The 16,157-nt window shown below is 38.1% G+C and overlaps 1 protein-coding gene across 3 annotated transcripts in view; it reads left to right on the top strand.

Moving 5' to 3' along the window:
* The window catches only part of ZMAT4 (zinc finger matrin-type 4), a 382,280-nt gene extending 366,538 nt beyond the window's left edge, over nt 1-15,742 (top strand). For all 3 annotated transcript variants that reach the window (XM_055296035.2, XM_055296034.2, XM_055296033.2), the window contains one exon: nt 3,104-15,742. In XM_055296035.2, the coding sequence (XP_055152010.1) occupies nt 3,104-3,119 (16 nt within the window). In that variant the 3' untranslated portion in view covers nt 3,120-15,742. The remainder of the gene's footprint in view (nt 1-3,103) is intronic.
* The last annotated feature ends 415 nt before the right edge of the window (nt 15,743-16,157 follow it).

Raw genomic sequence — 16,157 nt, 5'->3', positions numbered from 1 at the left:
TCTTAAGATTTCTGTCTCAAAACCAGGTCAGAGAATCCCCCTATCCTGGACCTTCTGGATGAGAGTAAGGGGAAAGACTAGCGGTGGAAGAAATGGAAGCTTTTGGACGTGCCTGTTCCTACAGATGTGATTCTCATCTGGCTTGTGCTAGAAGGCTGCCTGCCCCGTGTGGCCCAGCCTTCAACAGGGGCTGAACGTCACAGAAGTTCTATGTCACATCACATTCCCTGACAGGGACACTTCTCTTTTGGGAAGGCAGAGGTATCCATTCCAAATTGCCCAACATTTTTCTAACTGCTTCCTGAGACCCCATGAAAAGTCCCTATTAACACTGAGTTACATTAATTTTAGAAAGGTAGCAAATGTGGGCCGGGCGCGGTAGCTCACACCTGTAATCCCAGCGCTTTGGGAGGCCGTGGTGGGTGGATCACCTGAGGTCAGCAGTTTGAGACCAGCCTGGCCAACATGGCAAAACCCTGTATCAACTGAAAATACAAAAATTAGCTAGGTGTGGTAGCACACGGCTGTAATCCCAGCTACTTGGGAGGCTGAAGCAGAATTGCTTAACCTGAGAGGCAGAGGTTGCAGTGAGCTGAGATTGTGCCACTGCACTCCAGCCTGGGCGACAAAGCACGACTCAGTATCAAAAAAAAAAAAAAAAAAGGTAGCAGATGTGCAAATGTGAAACTGAGGCCATGTTTTCATCATGTTTGTGGTTTCACATATGTCAAAAAGAAGATGAGCTATCTGAGTATGATTGGTACGTATATGGCGCAACTGAAATTCTCTCTTCAGATGGAATCATATTTAAGGCTGTCCGAGAATAAAGACTGCCCTTCGCCACAAATGGAAGCTATGTGATGAATTTTTTCCCTATGCCTTTCTTCAATTTTCTATTTCAAGAAATTTCTGAAAATACATGAATTATGCAGCTTATCTCTCAGATGAAAAAGAATTTTCTTCTTGGATTGGATGGCTGCGTGTTTATTAATAGCAGTGAAATTTTCCGTGTTCTTTTATATCAAATGGGATGCTGACTAAAATACGAAGTAGCCTTTCCAGCAATAATAACAGTAATGGATGAATAATTACAAAAGCTATATGGAATTGAAAGACATTTTGTCATTATTTCTATGTATTCAGAAAGGATCTGAATAATTATGATGACTATATAAAGGAAGAGTGTGATATTTTTCCTCATTATGGGATTAAGTTCTTAATATACTACTTTTACTATAAGTTTAAAAAAAAAAAACCCTTTCATCTGATTTTCTCTAACAATGTAATCATTACTAAAGACTGTTTAGCTGTGAATGTTTGGTCTTCTTACTGTTACGTGAAGATGCTGTGCTTCAAACTCATTTTAATCTCAAAAGTGTTCATCTTTGCAGTTTATAAAAATGAAATTATACTTATTTGCTCAGTGAGAACTTTCAACCCTTACGTCACATTAATCTGTGAAGATGACAAGGACTGTTGAATTTCCTTAGGTCATGACCGGATGGTAGCAGAGTATGAGATTCTAAAACAGCATTTTAATTTTTATAACAACTACTAAAAAGTGGCTATAGCTACCAGAGTCATGCTAAGGCAAAATGTCAAATATTTCAAAGCTATTTTTAAAAATATGCATATAGTCTCAATTTTTTTAGTCCACATTTTACCAACAATGTTCAAATTCTTATTCAGATCCTAAGAATATTCTATGACAGCACTTTTTTTGGAAAATGAAATTTCAACATATGCTCTGTGTTTCTAGGTGAGTGATAGAATTTTCTTTTGTAGCTTTTGAATTTTCATTTACCAGATTGCCAGTGAGACATTTGGACCTTAGCGATGGAAGATGGGAAAACCTGTGAAAAGGGTCTAACCTGCTCTAACACTTTTGCCACCCTTCCCTCTAAAATATTCTTTAAGGGAAACAGCCACCACTAGAAGATGCTTTTCCAGCAGCCTCCTTTCAGCTGGAGCACGTCTTCAGCGGCACGGGAGAAATCCCCAGCAGAAGATGTCAACAGGCTCTCTCACCTTCTGCTTTTGAGTTTTTCCAGGGTTCAAGTCCCACCCCTTAACAGCTGTTTGATCTTGTGCCACTAATTTAGCCAAGTGAAACCTCAGTGTTCTCACCTTTAAAAGGCGTGGAAATGGTACACATAGTAAAAGTGGTCTGTAGATTAAATTAAAATGTAAAGTAAATATACAATTCATAGTAGGCATGTGGTAAGAGGTAGTATCTTGTTGTCATAAAGAAAAAAACAAAACTAAAAAATCCTTCAAAAATTAGCTCTCGATTTGATTAAATCAATACCTTTTGCAAGTAAAGCCAGAAAGAATTTTTTTTTTTTTTTTTTTTTTTTTTTTGTGAGACAGAGTCTCGCTCTGTTGCCAGGCTGGAGTGCAGTGGCGCAATATCTCAGCTCACTGCATCAGGTTCAAGAGATTCTCCTGCTTCAGCCTCCTGAGTAGCTGGGACTACAGGCACGCTACCATGCCCGGCTAATTTTTGTATTTTTAGTAGAGACGGGGTTTCACTATGTTGGCCAGGATAGTCTTGATCTCCTGACCTCGTGATCTGCCCGCCTCCGCCTCCCAAAGTGCTGGGATTACAGGCATGAGCCACTGCACCCGGCCCAGAAACAATATTTTTTTTTTCTATACATCTAACAGAGAAAATTCTGAATGAGTGGATAACGAGGCTTAATTTGAAATTTAACCACTGTAATGTTGCTCTCCACTTTCAACAAGAGGGTTCTGCATGTAGTTATACCTGAAACTTAAAGACGGGTGTATGCAGCATGCCGTAAATAAAAATCAATTCATTATTTTTATTTTAAGAACATTTGGAATGAATTTAGTGTCTGGATTGACAACGTAGAGCTATACATTTTCTTGTACGTATGTGGAGATGGCATTGGTAATGGAGATATTACATATATAGGTTATTTAGAACCTGAAAGATTAACTTTACAAATTCAGATACATTTGAATTTGATGGTTAAGGTAATATGAGAAGTAGAAGGGAGACAGGGGGTGGGGGGAGAAAGAGTTGTTGGAATTTGTAAGTATGAAAGAAGGTAACACTGTGTTTCCTTCTGTCTTATAGCCTGAAGAATAAGTAGTGAAAGCATCAATCAAGGGATAAGAACAAAATATCAGCATTTCTCTGCCGTGGAGAATTGCTTATCAACCACCAGAGGAGGCTTCTTTCTTGAACAATAAACATTTCCTACAAGAATTCACAGATTCACCTACGACTGATCTTGATTTTTGGAAATGAATGAGGTTTCTTTTTTCTTTTTCCTTTTTTTAATTTTGGGGTAAGTTATGATATTTGGATGGATTTTTAAATTCTTTCCTGATAACACATTTAGCACATGTTCTAAATTATAATCCTATAGCAAACAGTTGGAGCATTATTCAAACTGAAAGTGGAAAAATTTAAATTTCCAATCTATTCTAGATTTCCTCAGAGCATAATTATTCTGTTAAATCCTCAATGAGTGTGATGTCAACCACCTCTATCCAGAAATATACATTCTTTTCTCACCATGTTGGACACAGTTGAGGGTGACATGCACAGAACCGGAACAGATCACTATTAGTGGAAAATACCAAATGGACAAATAAATACCAATCCTTCTCCGTTCTCCAAGCACAGGAGCCAGGTTTACCATCTGGACAATGAAGACGAAGAGAGTAAATAAAGGAAGAATTCTCACCTTTTTTTCTGATCATTCAAAGAACAGTTTCTCAAGGTTAAGCCAAGTCCTCCTTGCAAGTTGCCAAATAATAGCTTAGGAAAAGATTCTTAGTCTGCCTGCATGATGACCTTAGGCAAAAACGTCTTCACAGCCCTTGACCTTGGTGAATTTTTTCCCCCAAAAGCATCCAAAAGAAGAATTATAAACCCCAGAATGAGATGGAGATAAATGAGTATTTTTTTTTTTTTTTTACGGTGTTTGGCCTGAACTGTGGGCTTTAATTTGGGGATACTGATGGTTTGGAAAGAAGCGAGAAAATTCTGAAGAAATGGTGGCCTTGGGCTAGGCGGGGTCCCCTATTTCTTCTGTTTCTCACTGAAGTCCTGCTGCTGAGCCAAGACTCAGTCGCTTTGGAAAGAGCAAGACTGATGAGGAAAACAGTTGCTTTCTGATGGGGAGCGTCTGAGTGCAGACCGTGAGGCTCTTTCTCTAGGTTTAATTCTTTTCCATGGTGACCGGACTTGGTGTCTTGCAGCCTGGTTACAAAGTGGGACGTTGAGCTTCTACTGACGATGCCCTGCATGGACCAGCTGGGATCTGGCTGGGGCTGCCCTGTGTCCCTAGCGACCATAGGCAATCCATCTTCTTGCGTCAGCAATTTCTGGACACCCACTGTTTTCCACCAAGAGCCGAGGTGGCAACAACTCAGTGAGCAATAAACAAAATGACACAGAAATGCACAATGTTGTTAGGAAGGAGCCTGTTTCCCTGTGTTCAAAATCTGGCACCATTCCCTTGAGCAGGGCCCGCTCAGGAGGGACAAGGTCTGCCAGTTTCTGTGCCTGCAGAGAGAGGAAGCCCCACCAGCCACACCCTGCTCTATGAGAGGAAAGGGGGTTGGATGGGAAGAATCTATTTTGCTGTTTTGGAAAGCACACAGCCGACCTACAAACCTCCTGTGATGGTGTTTCTTCGGATGTGTAAAATAAGCCTTTATTTGTCAATTCTGCTGTAAAATAAGCACTGTCCAAGTAAAAACAGCAACAACAACAAAACACTGTTTCTGTTTGGGTTCAGTGACTGAGCTTATGCCCTAAAGTGCTGTGCATGTGTGTGTGTGCGTGTGTTTGTTTTTTTAAAATAACCTAATATATAAAAGTCTATGAACATAGATTTTTACTTTACAGAGAGGCTATGCCAAACTCTTTATAGATAAGCTTCCGGCCATAATAATCAGATTATTTCAGAATTCCTCATCTAAATACCATTGCCCTTTGGCAACCTGTCAAATGCTAGTGAATACTCTGCAAGAGGTTTTGTGTGTTTGTTTGTTTTCAAATTTCTTTATTTTTGCCCATGCCGATAATGGAAATTATCATTCTAGTGTACCCTGGAGATGACATATTTAGTTTTAGGCAGGAAGGGGCTGCTAATGTTGTTTACATTTTGGGAATTCTGGAATGGAAAGATTCCTACTTGGGAAGCCAGCTGTTTGTGGTTGTCTTTTCTGTTTGGTTTGCTGTGGTTATGTTTGTTCAGCTAAGTGATATCTTACCTTCCCATTCTTTTATGAGTGGATGGAAGTGGGATGGAAGGTAAATGTTTTCAAATAACCAAATCAATTCTGAAGGAGAGGAAAGAGACCCACACAGACCCGGGTGTGTCCCTGTCTTACGTCCAGTCCACCCTGGAGCTGCTGACACGTGGTCCCAGCAGAGACTCCGGGCAAGCTGAGAACATGAGTCAAGTGATTTTCTGTAAAATGTTAATTCAAAGGACCTAGGAGAGAACCCATACATTTGAAAGAGTGAAGCTATTCAAATTATCAATATTTAAAGTATTTTTACTATTCCAGAGTTTTTATAATAATGTTAACTAAACTAACCAAATACTGCCCATTTAAAGTTTTGCTGCAGTGGGGGAAAAATTGTTCAAAATTAACATAACACACAAGCTTAATGGACTCCTTAAACTATATCAGAGTAAAATTATTTGTATTTAAAAGGTTAGTGGCTATATGGTTGAAATTTGCAATAAACTTCAGGTAGTAAAGTAGATAACTCTGATAAGTATTCTTTTTAAAAATTATACAATACAAACATATGACTAATATGTTAGATCCTGGACTGCCCTAACCTTAAAATTTTGGTGAGGTGAAATTAGGAAACAATGAATAACAAAATATGTAGTGTTGATATTTGGTAAGTGGATTGCATTTATATATTTGACAAAACATGGAACTTTATTTTAGGACCTTCATTGTGAATTTTCCCAGCATGATTTAATAAAACTGTAGTATGTGAATATAAAAAAAAAAAAAGAAGATAAAACACTCCTATAGTCTTGGTCATACAATTAATTTACTTTGCAAAAAGTTTTTCTTCGTCAGTGCAGAGGTAAGCTTCAGGCTAGCACCTGTGCCAGAGGCCACAAATGCCACGGTAGTGAAACCCAAATTAATGAGCCTTCGTTAAATTTAGTCTCCAAAGCCCAGTGAACTAATAAATATAGTCATAAAGTAACCTGCTAAGTAGAGGGGACTACAGTGATTCCTTTGGCTGATAAAGGTAGTAATAAAACTCTCATCCGCAATTGCTTGACTACAAAGACAGATAGGATTTGTGTTTCACTTGCTTGTTAGACATATATAAGCATAAATTGGAACTGAAAGAGTCTTTACACTTTTCTATTGACATGAGTTTATTAGGTCAACCAGACCGAAGGATGAAAAATTTAAGATACATGAAAAATACTAAAACTCCCATAGGAACATTTGAACCTTCTGGATGGGGCTGGGGGTGGAGTGTGGGAGCATCCTAACTCTTCCAAAGCTGATATTTTGAGTCGGAAATTTCTGACGGGTCAGTGTGAACACAAAATATTAAAGGCCTACTAAGAAAATTACCTTTTAAACTGCCAGGTAATAAAATAACTATACTCTCTCTATATTCCATCCAAACAAAATATTCATTGTTCACTTGACCCACTTATATGAGGAACTGTTTTTCTTTTGTGACCAGAATAAGGAGGGTTCAATCAACATATTATTGTGGAGATAGGCTTTTTTTTTTTTTTTTCTGGCTCCTACTTAATTTGTTTGTAATAAAGACAAGCTAGGCTACCTCGTAGGATTCTGGTGTGGATTCGCTAATTAATAAATACCAAGTGCTTAAAAATATGGATCTCTGTATAAATCCTGCCTTAATTTGTTTTCTAGTTTAAGAAGTTTAAGATGTGCATGTCAAATCAACTGTCTGAATATTTGATTGTAATATTCATGTTTGCAAATTTGGCTTTAAATTTAAGATATAAAAATTTTGATGTGAAATGGAATCTTAGCATGGGTTGAGAGCATCTAACCCAAAACTGGCAGATATAGCACCTAGGGAAACAAAAAGCACCTGGAAACCAAACCAAAGTGTTTTTAGAAGGCATTTTTGACTGGGCGCAGTGGCTCACGCCTGTAATCCCAGTACTTTGGGAGGCTGAGGCTGTCAGATCTCTTGAGGTCAGGAGTTCAAGACTAGCATGATCAACATGGTGAAACCCCATCTCTACTGAAAATACAAAAATTAACTCGGTGTGGTGGTGCATGCCTGTAATCCCAGCTACTCCAGAGGCAGAGGCAGGAGAATTGCTTGAACCCAGGTTGCGGAGGTTGCAGTGAACCGAGATTGTGCCATTGTACTCCAGCCTGGGTGACAGAGCAAGACTCTGTCTCAAAACAAACAAACAAACAAAAAGCAATTTAAAAGAAGGAAAGGAGGGAGTCTCAGCACTGGTTTGAGAAGTAAATTAAGTGATTCTGTGTTATAATAATTAAAATGCCAAGATTCATCAATGAGTTACATAAAAAGTAGACTGGATTTAAAGTGAAGACTATGATAATGTAATCCTTACTTCACTCCCATGTTGAGTGAAAGGTAAAGGGAAATCATAGCTAGTCCACATATTTCTAAATACCTGCAAGAGTGACTGTGCAGATGAACTTGATTTGTGTCTTCATAGAAAAATGTTGAGCGCTATTTTTTTAAATGATATAGCCCAAAGAGAAAAGAGCGAAATTAATATCTAACAGTTTCTTAGTAACACCATCTGAAGGCTCTATGGTAACTAGTTAAAAGATGATTTTACTGCTGGCTGAACTGCGCTGCCATTTTCCCCTTATGATTAATTACTCCTTAGTCACTATTCTGAGTAGAAGTTTTATTTGCTAATTTCAAATGCCTCTACTTAATTAGCAATTCGTTCTGACCTTTAAAAACTACATTCTATAATCTTCAAATTATATGAGCACTGGAAAAAAAAAAAATCCAATTTTACCTGCCTCCCACCACCAGCCACCCATAGCGGGTTACATTGTTTCTGAGATACCGTGAAACTATTGTACTGTGTCAAACTTGAGTTAACCGTGGTCATTTGAAATCCAGGCTAAAGTTCCTTCATCCTTCAGGGAGTCAGTAGGTTCAGTGAGAGGTAGGGATGCCCCAACTTCAGAGAGTTGAGGTAATGTATGATGTAGCACATTTGACTGGTATATTTTTTTTTAATTAAAGAAAAATAAGAAAAGGCTACACACAATAATGAATTCCCTTTTGTATCCTTACTCGCAACTCTCTTTTGAGAATTCTCAGCACATTTTCCACTTGAATTGTTGCTCAATTAAGTGTCTGACACTAAGACCATCCAAAATTAGCAATATGAGGTTTCCTTGGGGTTACGAAGTCAGTGGCCAAGGGGTCTACTTTGAGATCAATTTTTTAAAATTCTCGTATTTCTTGCAATTGTCTTTATTGCTGGATGGGGTGTTAATCAGGGTGCATAACATTAGTGCTGATGATTTTACTGTTGATAATTCAAAGAGTTACCATGTTGAGTCAACCTCATATCCCATTAATCCACTGCTCCGACTCTAAATAGTCTCTAAGAATCTCATAATCAAGGGATATGATTTGTTTCCCTGATATTAGTTCCAAGGAACTCATTAATACTAGATATATGCAAGCAGGAAGCCGGAATATTTCTCTATTTTTCAAAATTACAATATTTTTGGCTGATTTTGAGAATAATGGAATCATAGGCAGTCACTATGCAAGGAAGGCATTCTACAGCAGCCCTTATCCTCAGAGCCTCAGAGTCAGCACACCCTGCAGCGAAACCACAACTCCTACCCTCAGCTGTCCCCATTTGGAGGGCATCCACTGTTGGCTTTAGGGCCATCCATACATGGTTTAAGTTTGTCATCCTTCTTGTGAATCAATTCTTCCTGTCATTTGTTAGATCCACTTGGTAGCTTTCATATTGATTGGCTCTAAGGACCCCATTTTCAGAACGCTGGGGTGTTTAGTCGTTTTTTCCACCACTCTTCGGTTTAACCAGAGCACATTGCTATTAAAAAGGTGACTGGTAACATGACAACACAATCGGTATATAGAAGATATTTGCCATTTTGGAGGTGTATTTTTTTGAAAGCCAACAGGTTTCCACGTTCAAGTAGTTACATGTCTATAAGCTTCTTTCCTCATTATCCCCTTCTTTACCACTTAATTGAAGGCCAATTACAGGCCCATCTCTTACATCTTTATATAAGCTACCATGTTTTGGTGTCCTTTAGTTGTAGAGAGTTTAATTGTGATGAAACCTAATCAAGAACCCTTTAAAAGCCACCTATGGGGGCGTGTAATAAAATGATGTTCCCCTGGGGGTTTGTATCAACCATTTATTTCTTTGATAGTGTTGAATTGTAAATGAACTAAGTGCTTGAGCTTTTTATTTTTCTAGTCACTCGTGGGTTCAAAAACTGCCCATCTTCCTTATGCATGGTGAACCTTTCTGTACGTGGAATTGACTCAGTCTTTCTCCATTTATACTTAGTAACACATCTTCGTTACTTCAGGGTCTCTTCTCTGTAGATGTGCAGTGCAAGAAGGAATACAGCCCCCACTTGTAGGAATTGACTCATACTCTCTGACTTATTGCTGCGATTTGAGGCAAATATATCCTTTTTCTTTTGAAATTATCTTCTTTAGCCAACTTTCTCTGAGAATTGAGATGGGAACCCCTAAAAGGGAAAAACCAATAATAAAACCCATTTCTGTGCTAAACTCTAGTTACCCAGTTTATAACAAGTAGTAAAAGGATCATTACGTTAAGTTTATAATATATTTACATACTAAGTAATTAATTATTTAATATAAAGTTTCAAAGAATATTCTTATAGAGGAAATGGTACAGGAGTTTGAAAACCCATATTTAGAATATGATTTTGCCATTCACTGGCCTTGAGATCTCGGGCAAGCTTAAGTTACCCAATATCTAAAGTGGGGATAATAGAATTTCTTCTTGAGTTGTAAAGAGGAAACAAACTTACTATGTGCATTTCTTCTTCTCTTCTCCACCATCAAAATAGCTAATAACTGTGCAGTCTAATACAGAACCATTGAATGGAGAGCTGGAAGAGATCTTTGAGACCATGTTATCTGTCTCCCCTATTTTGAACGTTCTAGTTGTTAAAAATATGCCATGAAATAGAACCTTATGAAGGAGAGGATCAGCGCTAGTTTAACTCTTGTAGCAAATAGCTCCCCAGAAAGGCAAAACTCAAAGTGTTACAGAAGTTGTCATTGTGAGTTCCCAAAAGGCACCTGTTTTCTCCTCCCCATCATCTTCACTCATGTATTTCTGCCAGCATCCCCTCCTGCCCCTCAAGCCTCATGCCTCTCTGCCAGCAGCCAGTCAGGCTTTTAATCAGTATGAGGACCTCACCCTTGCATGTGGCTGAAGAATATTCAAGTGAGGAGATGGGCCAGTTACAAGCCCTTCTCCTACCTCTTTATGTAAGCTACTATCTCTTGGTGTCTGGGAGCAGCTGGTGAGGAGAGCCTGAGATCAATTTTACTCCAGCACAGAAGGAAAAGACATGCTGCTTCGCAACATTTTCCCGCAGGAAGAGCAGAGTTCAACATATGTTCTTATATAGTATTTGTATGCAGCATACATGCATATATGCATATAAATATAAATCGACTACAGCACGACCTCTTTATTTTGACATTCTTTCCTGTTCTTTAGTGAGGTGCAGGATGAATAACACAGCTGTGGATGTCTCCCTTTTGTTCCTTTGTCTCATGATAGGAGCCATTTAACTAAATATGAAGCTGGATTTATGACCGCCAGTCTGTTTGAGTGGTAATGAATGTCAGACAGACATTGCTGAGTCATAAACTCAGTGAGTTTGAGCCTAACTCACTGCATAAATCAGCTTTCTACACGTTAGCCCCCTATTCCAGAAAGTTGGCTCACTACAAACAGACATGAAGCTCCAACAACCCAGTCTTCCAAATATATCTGCCCCTTGACATCCCAATTTTTTTTTACTGTTGACCGATTAGAATGCTGTCTTTGTTCAGAAATTTGCCCTATGATTCAAGGAGTTCTTCACGTCATGAATACCAGAGAAGCAGGCATGCTGTTGGTGTGTAGACAGAATCTTCATGATGGGGGTGGACAGTGGATTCCTGTGGGTTGGAGCCTACTTATTTCTGCTTAGTTCTGTGGCAAGCATGATAGGTTTAGGAAGTCCCTGAGACAATGAGAGCCCTGCTTGGCAATGAGAGAGGTCTGGGAATATACAGTTGCCCTTCTACTTAGAACTTGGGGTTCCTGTGATATTCAGACTGCTACGTATTCACATATCTGGCTTTGGTCTCCTTGTACAGTCAACATGTGCCCCGAGTGATGACTGCTCTGTCTAGTGCTCTACTCCTAGGTCCCTTTTCCAGGAGCCTGGTCCCTAAATGGAATTTGTGTTTATTTCACCAGCCCCCTCAATCTTGATGAGGTGTGCTACTAATTTCCCCTGCAGAGGTGACTTCTGTTCTGGTTAGCTCTTTTATGCCAGCGATTACTAAGCTTCCAAACTTTTTCATGCTAGGAGTCTTCTCATCAACTGTGGACAGGATACTGACAGTTCAACAAGTAGAGAAAAACAGTGGAGGCATGGGTTTATATGGTCTGCACACTTTTTTAAAAAAAACCAGCTTCACTGGTTCAGGTATCTGAAGGGATTAAATAAATCGTTCACAGAATTAAAAATGAATGTAATTTGAAACTCTGCCTATGAATTGGGAGCATCAAAATGCAGTCACAAAAAGGGAAATGAAATTTAGGAGATGGTGGTTTTAGCCATGTCCCGCCAGTAGAGAAACTTGGGACTTTGTAAAGCAAGTTACTTTTATTTCTCCAGCCCCAACTTTTAAAGGTAAAACAAGGGAGAGATGGATCTAATGGTCTCAGTTACTGCCTGGTATATTTGAAATCAATGGAATATTAAAGAAAATGACTGTCCATTTTTACTGCCATACAGTATAACAAAGTAGTATAGCCTGCTTTAAGATAATTTCAGTATTTAAGAATGTGAATTAAAACAACTCAGAAAAGTGAATTTGAAAAGAGCACACGAGGATAACACTGATGCTGCCTGCATCAGTAAATGAAATTTGCAATGACTTTGTCTGGAATATTATACTAGCATCAACTCCCAAATGTGTCCAGAGAGTTTCTGGAATTTTACCCTGTGCCCTTAGCTTTTACTCTGATGCCATCTCCACTGGCCTCTCATATAATATGGTTTCTGACTCGTTTACTTTTCATTATTGCAGATGTGCAATTGTCCAATATGTCCCTGGTTTCAGTTTACAGTGACAGAGTTGCCTTAGTTCTATAACCAAATATGTAAAGCAATTTAAATAACTAAAACAATTAAAAAAAAGAACATTGACTTCAAGATCAAATCAATGTATAGGTTATAGGCAGCAGAAGGAAAGGTCTCATCCCAGCCACAGTGACAGACTATTCTGCAGCCTAGGTATTGTCAGAAGCACGCATGTGTAGCTGTGTTGTTCTGTTGCACAGCAGGGTGAATACAGTTAACAATAATTTATTGTATATTTCAAAATATCTGGAAGAGAGGATTCTGAATGTTCTTACCACAAAGAAATGATAAATGTATGAGATGATGGATGTGTTAATTATTCTCATTTGATGATTACACAATGTATACATGTATTGAAATGTCACACTGTACCCCATAAATATATATAGTTATGAAGTGTCAATAAAATGCTCAACAAATTAGACATAGAAGGAATGTATTTCAACATAATTAAGGTCATATATGACAAACCCATAGCTAATATCATACGGAATGGAAAAATGTTGAAATCTTTTTCTCTAAAATCTGAAACAAGACAAGGATGCCAACTCTCACCACTCTTATTCAAGACAATACTGGAAGTCCTTGCCAGAGCAATTTGGTAAGAGAAATAAAGGACATCCAAATTGGAAAGAAACAAGTTAAATTGTCCCCATTGGCAGATGACATAATATTATATATAGAAAACACTAAAGACTCCACTAAAAAATTCAATGCTGATACACAAATTCAGTAAAGTTGCAGGATACAAAATCGATATAGAAAAAGCAGTAGCATTTTATACCTTAATAGCAAACTATCCAAAAGAGGAATCAAGAAAACAATCCTATTTGCAATAGTTACAAAAAAAATACATAGATGTAAGTTTAACTAAAGAGATAAAAGATTTCTACACAAAACTATAAAACACGGACAAAAGAAATTGAAAAGACACAACTTAATGGAATGATAGCCCACACTCATGGATTAAAATAATTAATATTGTTAAAATGTTCATACTACCCAAAGCAATCTACAGATTCAATTCAATCCATATCAAAATACCAATGACATTTTTCACAGAAATATGAAGTCACTACCTGACTTCAAAATATACTACAAAGCTATAGTAATCAAAACAGCATGGAATTGGCATAAAAAATAGACACATAGATCAATGCAACAGAATAAAGAACCCAGAAATAAATCCACACACTTACAACCAAGTGATTTTTGACAAAGATGCCAAAAACACACAATAGAGAAAGAATATTGTCTTTAATAAATAGTGCTAGAAAAATTTGATATTCATATGCAGAATAATGAAGCTAGACCCTTTTTTTCTCACAATGCACAAACATCAACTCAAAATTAATTAAAGAGTTAAATGTAGAGCCTGGAATGATAAAACGATTAGAAGAAAACACAGAGAAAACACATCATGATACTGGTATAGGCAGAGATTTTTTGCATAAGACCCCAAAAGCACAGTCATAAAGGTGAACATTGACAAATGGGATTACATCAAACTAAAAATCTTTTGCACAGCAAATAAAACAATCAACTACTGTAGATGAAAATATGACCTACAGTATAGAAGAAAATATTTGCAAACTATGCATCTAACAAGAAGTTAATATTCAGAATATATAAAGAACTCAAACAACTCAATAGCAGAAAGACAATATAATTTAAAAATTGGCACATACCGGGCATGGTGGCTCATGCCTGTAATCCCAGCACTTTGGGAGGCCGAGGTGGGTGGATCACGAGGTCAGGAGATCAAGACCATCCTGGTTAACACGGTGAAACCCCGTCTTTACTACAAATAGAAAAAATTAGCCAGGCATGGTGGCGGGCGCCTGTGGTCCCAGCTACTCGGGAGGCTGAGGCAGGAGAATGGCGTGAACCTGGGAGGCAGAGCTTGCAGTGAGCCGAGATCATGCCACTGCACTCCGGCCTGGGCGACAGAGCAAGACTCAATATCAAAAAACAAACAAACAAAAAAAAGGCACAAAGCCTGGATAGATAGCTCTTAAAAGAAGACTTACAGATGGCTAACACGTATATGAAAAAATGTTCAATATCATTAAATACTAGGGAAATACAAGTCAAAACTACAATAAAATGTTATCTCACATTATTTAGAATGACTGTTATCAAAAAGACAAAAAATAACAAATGCTGGTGTGGATGTGGAGAAAGGGGAACTCATATACTGTTGCTAGGAATGTAAATTAGTATAGCCATTATGGAAAACAGTATGTAGGATCCTCAAAAAATTAAAAATGGAATTACTATATGACCCAGCCATCCCATTACTGACTATATACCCAAAGGATTTGAAATTATATGTCAAAGAGATGCCTGTACCCCCATTTACTGCAGCACTATCCACAGTAGCCAAGAGAAGGAATCAACCTTAATGTCTATCAATGAATGAATGGATGAAAAAACATGTGATATACAGGCATACCTCATTTTATTGCACTTCACTTTATTGTACTTTGCAGATACTGTGATTTTTATAAATTAAAGCTTTGTGTCAACTCTGTGTAGAGCAAGTCTATCAACACCATTTTTTTCCAATAGCATGTGCTCACTTTGCATCTTTGTGTCAGCATTTTTTAGTAATAGAGTATTTTTTAATTAAGATATGTACATTTGTTTAGACATAATGTTATGGCACACTTAATAGGCCACAGTATAGTGCAAATATAACTTCTATATGCACTCAGAAAAAAAAAAGTGACTTGCTTTATTGTGATGGTCTGCAATGAACTGGCAGTATATCCAAGGTATGTCCATATGTACAGAATGAAATACTATGCAGCCATAAAAAAGAAAGAAATTCTGTCATTGCAACAACATGGATGAACCCAGAGGATGTTTTATTATGTGCTATAAGCCAGGCACAGAAACACAAATACCCCATAGGATCTCATTTACATGGGGAATCTAAAGAATTTAACCTCATAGAAATAGAGAGTAGAATGATGGTTACCAGAGGACGGAGATGGTTGGAGGAAGGGGTAATAGGGAGAGATTAGTCAGTGGGTGCACAGTCACAGCTAGACAGGAGGAATAAGTCCTGGTGTTCTATCCACATTAAGGTGACTATGGTTAACAATTTTGTACTGCATGTTTCAAAATAGCTAGAAGAGTGGACTATTAAATATTCCACCACAAAGAAATGATAAATGTTTGAGGTGATGGATGTGCTAATTACCCTGATTTGATTTTTACACAATGTACACGTGTATCAAAACACCACGCTGTATCCCATAAATATGTACAACTATTATGTATCAATTGAAAACAAAATAAAAAAAAAAACAAAATAAAAAAACCCACAGATGTGTAGCCACTAATCATTAATAGGAGTCAGTCATCACCACTGGCCTCTGTGAGTACAGCCCAAACAGAATCTTCTGCTTCTACCTCCTGGCCCCTGAGCCAGAGAGAAACAGCACATGCCAGAGAGATCTTTGAAAAATGAGGCAACATCCCTTAGCCTGGTTGGAGGCATGCTAACAAATGTCTGTATGAGAAACAGAAGAGGCTGGGGCTGTCTCTTCTCACATCAGAAGCTGCAGCTGGGAGCAGGGCAAGGGAAATGGAGCCTTCTCGATCCCTGAGCACAGTGCCGGAGTGGCTTCCAGGCTCCTGCCCCTTCCAATCAATTCCATTTAAATCTACCCACTATTGAAAAATGTGAAATCATTGTCTGCTGTTGTGGAGAACACCCACTTGGTGCTGGATGG

Source organism: Symphalangus syndactylus, chromosome 10 (genome assembly GCF_028878055.3).
Source record: "Symphalangus syndactylus isolate Jambi chromosome 10, NHGRI_mSymSyn1-v2.1_pri, whole genome shotgun sequence".
Classification (NCBI taxonomy): domain Eukaryota; kingdom Metazoa; phylum Chordata; class Mammalia; order Primates; family Hylobatidae; genus Symphalangus; species Symphalangus syndactylus.
Note: the sequence above shows the minus strand (reverse complement) of the source record. Positions and strands in the feature narration are given on the sequence as shown.